The 7,025-nt window shown below is 48.8% G+C and overlaps 1 protein-coding gene across 1 annotated transcript; it reads right to left on the reverse strand.

Moving 5' to 3' along the window:
• Positions 1 to 959: 959 nt before the first annotated feature.
• Positions 960 to 3,222, reverse strand: CLEC14A (C-type lectin domain containing 14A). Its single transcript, XM_065839222.2, has one exon. It carries the CDS (start codon positions 3,037 to 3,039, stop codon positions 1,636 to 1,638), a length of 1,404 nt encoding a protein of 467 aa, XP_065695294.1. The 5' UTR covers positions 3,040 to 3,222; the 3' UTR covers positions 960 to 1,635.
• Positions 3,223 to 7,025: the final 3,803 nt, after the last annotated feature.

Raw genomic sequence — 7,025 nt, forward strand, 5'->3', positions numbered from 1 at the left:
GACAGCTTTGTAGTGAGTAGCATTCTGACCTAGTTGGATTTCATTCCTCTCATGATACAATGGAATTTATGGCTACAGACAGCCTGATGGCTCACAAATGTCTGGGATCCCCTTAACAAAAGCAAAATACTGTTTCCCAGGAAGCAATAGCCTATCATCATTAAGCGGAAAGTGAGGAGAGAAAGAAAAAACCCATGCTATGTCATACTTTATCCTTAGTAGATATTCACACCAGACCAATCTTCAAGACTTTGCTTGCAAGACAAGTAGGTAATAATACACATTGTTTGAAACAGAGTTCTCCAAACTCAATAGGAAAGTGACAAAATGAAAGCAGTAGTCAGAAGGTTAGCTCTAAAGAAAGGAACACAATAAAAACATATATTTAGAAAGACATGTCAGAACTTAAAGTTCCTTTAAGGGAAAAAAAATATTTCCCTACCCTCCCTGCACCCAAAGGCTTGGATGAGATCCAGTTAGTTGTGTTTTACTGCACACAGAAAACCTTGAATCAATATTTAGCATTACCATTGTAATTGAAAAACACCACCATAATAATAGGTGAGCATCAGCACTCTGAACTGCAAAGAAAGCAATTTCAGCAGCCAGGACAAAAGCTGCTCTACAGGAATTCCCAAGGAAAATCACAAAGGAAGTGTTTACCTCACTCAGAAACGGGCAGAAAGGGTGAATTCTTTCCTCACTCTCAAGGGACTACATGGAAAACAATATGTCCAACTAAAAGGAATGGGATTTGCATGATGTGTGTGGACCCACTGTTAACTCCTCTCACAATGAGAAGTTTGTCAGCACCTTGTCTGATTGTAAGGGAGCCACATATAGCACACAGAAAACAATTTGTGTACAGATGCACCTTAGGAAAAAAACTGTAACTGAAAATTTTGTTGCTCTGCTACAATAAAAATGAATATTGTATGAAGTAACAAACAGAGCAGTGATTTAGGTTTTACATCATCCTTTATTCTTTCATCAGCTGAAATAGAACTCACTGCCCATTAACCTCCCATTTCCTCAGCAATTTAATGACCTTCTAAGCACAGAAATGCTCTTCATTGGTAAGAATGTCAGTCTGAAAGAGTGTGGGTCACAGTTTCCTCTGAAATTATGGCTGTTCAGCTCTCCAAACGTTCCAGCAATTAGAAAGAAAACAAAAACCTCGAAGTACCACTCAGACAAGAAATGACTTCTAAATTACAAAACGTGAGCACTAAAAGTGGTCCCTTTACACTTGCTCCAGTAAGGCACCAGAAGAACAGTTTCTGCGAAGATAAAAAACCCACAACTCTTGCAGCTGCAGATAAGCAATCGTTCTGTCAGCCAGGCCACTATATTTATATTTTACTTATGTCAGCACCTAAATAACTGGTTTTTTTCAGATCGACAAAATCTTTTGACTGTCGAAAGGCTTCAAACATCAGAAAGGAGCACGTTACATGCCCCCATGACTGACAACGCCGTAAATACTGCTCAGCCGCGTCCCATGGTGCCTCTGCCCCGGCTCTCCCGCGGCAGCCGGACTGGGGGAAAGAGAGACGGGGGAAACCGAGCGCTGTCCCGCGGCGGGAGCTGCCACTCGGGGCAGCCCCGAGGGACGGAGCCCTCGTCGTCCTCGGGCTACTCGCCGCCCGCTGCTCCGCCCGGCTCCGCGGAGCCGGACTCCGCCTTGCTGCGGGAGTCCGGCGGCTCCTTGTCCCCGCGGGCCTCGGATTTGTTGAAGCACAGCTTGAAGACCCCCAAGACAGTCATGACCAGGATGACCAGCACCACCACCGCGACAGTCACCAGGATGAAAACATAGTTGGAGGAGGAGGATGAGGAGGAGGAGGGCGGCGGAGCGGCCGCCTTGTCCCCGTCGACGGCGCCGGCGGCCGCGGGCGACCCCGCGGAGCCGCCGGGTGCCGGGGCGGAGGGCCGTCGCTTCCCTGCTCCGCCACCCGGCGCCTCTCCGGAGCCGCCCGCGGCGGTGGGCGCCGCCCCCGTGGCCGCGCAGGGCGGCCCGTTGCGCCCGTCCGAGGCGCAGGTACAGGTGAAGCTGCCGGTGGCATCGCGGCACCCGGCGGCCTTGGTGCACCGCCCGCTGCCGGGGCTCGGGTAGACGCAGTGGCAGAGGGGCTCCTCCGCGCCCTTCCAGGCGAAGCCGCCCCGCTCGGGCTGGCAGGTGAGCCGCACCGCCCCGCCGGGGCACACCACGGTGAGCACGGTGCCCGGCGGGCTGAAGCCGGGGCCGGTGCTGCGCTCCTCGAAGGGGAGGCGGTAGTCGAGGTCGAGGGCGCCCGCGGGGTTGAGGTCAGAGCAGGCGCCCTCGTACTGGTACTTGCAGATGTATCCCTGGCTCTCCCGCTGGCAGAGCCGCTCCTTCCAGCCCCAGCTGGGGCCGCCGCCGGGAGCCGTTGCCGCCAGGTGCAGCCCGGCGCAACGGGCGGTGAGGCAGGACCGCACGGGCTCCGTCGCCCACCGGCCGAGCGCCGCCGGCACCTCCCGCGGGGCCGCCCTGCCGCCGGAGCCCTCCCAGGAGAAGCCGCGGAGCGGCTGCCCCGTGTCGGTGCAGGCGGAGGCGTTCCTTTTCAGCCCGACCCAGAAGAGCGAGGGCGCGGTCCCCGCCGCCGTCTCCGCCAGCAGCCCCAGCAGCAGACGAAGCTCCGGCTCGCCGCTGACCCACGCCAGGCCGCCTCGCCGGCGGCCGCAGTCGCTGCGGGCGTCGATGTAGGAGCTGTTGGCGAGGTGGGCGCTGAAGCAGGAGCCGGCGGCCTCGCAGCGCACGGCGGCCCGCGGTGGCGGGGACCGGCCCAGAGCACAGGCCGCGGCCAGGAGCAGGCACCAGGGCCCGGCCCGGCTCATTCCAGCGGCGCGGGAGGCCGAGGGGCGCGGGCTGCCCCGACGGCTGTGGCAGCACTCGGCCCCGGCTCCTGATGGTCCCAGGCGTCCGCCCCGTCCCAGACCAGCGCCGTCCCCGCGCCCACGGCCCTCCCCCGGGCCTGCCGGAGGAAACGTGTCGGGAGCTGGGGCTGACCTCGGCATCCTCCCTTTGTTGGCGGGCGGGTGACAAGCAGCTCCCCGCGCAGCCAGGAAGCGTTCGCCCTGCCCGGCGGGCGGGTGTCCAGCCTCGGGGAAGGACGAGGGTTGAAGATCCCGGTGCCCGCTCAGCACGGCTGGAGGGTGTCGAGGCCCAGAACTGCAGTGGTGGGGCCAGTCTCAGGCTTGTGTGCAGGCGATTCCCGGAGATCTTGCCAGCCTATGTCACGGAACTTCCAAGAGAAGAGCGGGCTAGTTTCAGTGACCTCTTCCATTAAAGGTTTCCTGATTACGGGAAGCTGTGTGTCAGACCTCTCTAGTTCCCAATACACAAACCAGTTTAACACTCAGGAAAACGGATTCAGCTCTAGGGTTTCAAGCAAGTTGGCCTAAATACATTGTAGGTTAGGTGCCTGCACTGACTTGCTTGTTCTTAGATGAGTTTAACTGATCCACTGCAACTGTCCCTCTGTGAGCCGTCGATGTGCTGCCTCATTTTCATACTCCTTACTGTGATATATATCTGCTGTTACCTCATGTTTATATTCAGATACAGTGTGCATCTGAGTCTCTTCCTCAGTCGTTTTATGTGACACAAAACCACATTCATACACAGAAAAAGTGGAGAATAAAAGCAGAAAATAGCCTATTCAGAATTAAAATATATAGTAAGGTTCATCAGTCATTGCAGTCTGTGGTGGGATGAGTTCTACAGTCTTGCATCGAGGCTCCAGGTGGATTCAGTCCCTCACAAATACCTCACTGCTCCAGTACACTAGTAGGCTCTGCATCTGAGCCCTTTCTTAACAATTTAATTTCTCTTCAGAGGGAGTAAATGTGGATGACAAGTCCCATTCAGCCAGTCTGTGACCAGCCTGCACAGATCCCATTGACTCTAGGCCTACACCGAGATATAGCTGATTTTCTCTGGACATCTCAGAGAAGAACTGGAAAGATGGGTGTACAGACACACTGTGTGATGAAGCTCTGAAGCACAGCCTGTTTTCGTAATTGAGTAAATTTTATAAGTTTTACAGCAGGAAACTGTCTTGATGGACAAAGGGTTTTAGAGACTGTTTCCCAGGGAAGCCCAGAAGCTTCTGTTGTTGCCAGTGCATTGCCAGAACTGCAGTAAACCATACTGAATTAAAAGCTTAGTGTTACAGTTCTTCACTCATCCCAGACCCTGGGTCCTGAGCAGCAGAGAACACAGGAAGCACACTGTGGTCTCTATTCACAAAGTTCTTTTTTATTAACAGAAGAAGGGTAAGTGGTAAAAGGCAAAAGTACCATGTGTATAAGTTTGGTATAAAGTACATCCCCGGTATCTGGCATAACTTTTATGCTTTGGGGTGAGAGACAACGTGCAAGCCAAGCCTTGTTTTGTTTACCTTCTCCCTGTATATTTGCTGTGAAGAAACTGCAGCTTGATAGAAGATGCTTTTAACTTTCATTTTTCTAACAGTATTTTGGATAGCCGTGACATTCTTATTTCCTAGATGAGCACAGAGGTTGCAATAAAGCAAAAAAAAAAAAAAAAACAAACTACGAAAAAAGAGTAAATTCTGGTTTACCTTATTGTCCAGTTTAGTGAATTATCAATAATCAACTGTGGGGTTTTTTTCTTCAAATAAAGTAGACTTTCAAGCATTGGTTATGGCTTTTCGAGTATTCCAGCACTTAAAAGGTAGCTACAGAGAGGACAGAGGTTCTATCTTCACAAAGAGGCGTATGGAAAAGACAAGGGGCATGGGTACAAGCAGCACCAGGAGAGGTTTTATCTTGATGTAAGAAAGAAATTTTTTACAGTGAGAGCAATCACTCACTGGAACAACCTCCTCAGGGATGTGATAGAGTCCCCATCACTGGAAGTTTTCAGATGCAATTGGACAGAGTGCTGGATAATCTCATCTAGGTTTCCTTTCACAGGAATGGTTGGACCAGGTGATCTTTCAAGGCCTCTTCCAATCTGGACTGTTGTATGATCCTCTGATTCTATGTCAAGTAGAATGATTTAAATACTTATTTCAGTTCTATATAACATTACGAGAATTAAATATCAGCCTCTCCCCAAAGTATACATCTACTTGTTACTTCATTTTGGCTTTGGAGAAACATCTTATGCTTGTACAACCCCACTGGATATCACGTATACCAAAATTCTGTGTATCACAATTGGAAGAGTCGAAAAAGCAACATTTTTAAATACATGGGATTGAAGCAGTTGATTAGGAGTAAACGCAATTCACACATTCGTAACTGGTTTCAGGCAGATCTTTACATTCAGTTGATACTTCATTTCTCTTGGTATTCAGCAGAAAGCTACATCAAATATTGCCTGTATTTGTGCAAATTTTGTATTTCAACAGCTATTAAACTACTTCAGTAAAAATAATGTTAAATTTGCTCCATTTAACAGGGCATGTAATTAACCTGGAGTGCCAGTAGCCTTCATTTTATGGAAAATATATTTTCGTAACAAAACAAGAACCTGTTGGTTTAGTTCTAGATGAAATTCAAATTTTGGTTAATCAAGTTGTAGAGATGATACAGTCACCCAAATCAAAATCTACAGCATTGGAGCAGCTGTGTTTTCAGAGCCCTGCTGCCTACTGTAATTGACACTTCAGTAATCGTTCTTCTCCTGGTGTGTCAGGAGGGAGGTGCTGAACCCTGTGCCCATGCAAGTGAGCATGGGAAGATCCTCACTGTCTGCCTGCACTCCAAAGCAGAAAGACATGGGTTAGTTTGCACCAGGAGGCTTCATCATCCAGCGTTTGGACCTCCAGTTCTTCACCGGAACTAGCCTTAAATGTACCTAAGCTAAATGAACCGTTCCTTTAGCCCTTTAATGTTTCTTGACGATGTACAAAACCTATGATTCTACAAACAGCTGTCATCTTTGTATCTTGAGCCATTTCCCCAAATGTGGTTGATAGATTTGGGAGAGAAGAGGCTGCTACAGCTTTGCTACTGCTGTCTTGCTGGGGCATGCTAAGTGTTTGCCTAATATGTCCCTGCAATCCTACAGCTTCAGTTTGGTTTCTCTTTCACAATTAAATTCATTTATTACAGTTGAATAGAAACTAACTTTTTAAACAGAAGGAATCATGAAGAAGCCCCAAAATTTCTGTTTTATGCGTCACACCTAAGGCTCTGTCCCTGAGGAGGGGAATGCAGCTCAGTCTGAAAACATTTGCTCCCTTGCTTCTCCTCTCAGCTGTCAGCAAGGGGATGATTTGAGCTGTCTGGGGTGGCCTCTCCACCAGGTAATTGATGGGTACTACTGTCTCGTTTCACACAGGCCATGACTTTAATTTCCTAGGCTATATTTAATCCAGCAATTTATAAACAACGGGTTAGCCACCAGTGTCCCAGGCAGTCCAGTCTTGACGGGGGAACTTGTACCGCACAGAAAGATGAAAGCGAGCAGGAGGTAGAGATGGTAGCTGTATGTCTGCCTGATCTGCCTGTGTACCTGCTGTTCTCTCCTACGGCTGCCCCCAGGAGTCCTGCAAAATATTTAAAAAATAACAGGTCTACCAGATCTCCTGAAAAAAAAAAACCCACAACACCTCCTCCTCTGCTTTTGAATATTCTTCTAGTTCTTACTTTTAACTAAATAAGAAAACACTCTTTCATTAAATGTGTTTACAGGACTTGTCCTGAAGAAATCTGTTCTTGAAAGAGAGGATTAGCTACTCATACACAAATACTGGAACCAGTCAGCTTGTGAAGCAACTAAACTTCTACAAATAAACAAGATTTTATTGCATTAATGTGAACATTATCTGACTGATTGATGTGTCAGTGCTAACATAGATGTTTTGCTCAGTAGCAAAAGCCTTATTTAGCTGTAGATCTTCCTTAGTTTTCTGCTTGTGAGATCTGAGCCTTTGAAAAAACAGTAGCTTGCTTTAATTGTAATTTGACTAAGAGCCACTAGTTTTTTTTTATTATGTTACTGTATCTGCCCTATAATAATATGTACA

The sequence above is a fragment of the Patagioenas fasciata genome, chromosome 5 (genome assembly GCF_037038585.1).
Source record: "Patagioenas fasciata isolate bPatFas1 chromosome 5, bPatFas1.hap1, whole genome shotgun sequence".
Classification (NCBI taxonomy): domain Eukaryota; kingdom Metazoa; phylum Chordata; class Aves; order Columbiformes; family Columbidae; genus Patagioenas; species Patagioenas fasciata.

Coding starts and splice junctions, on each gene's coding strand:
- CLEC14A (XM_065839222.2), bottom strand. CDS start 3,039: ATGCCGAGGTCAGCCCCAGCTCCCGACACGTTTCCTCCGGCAGGCCCG.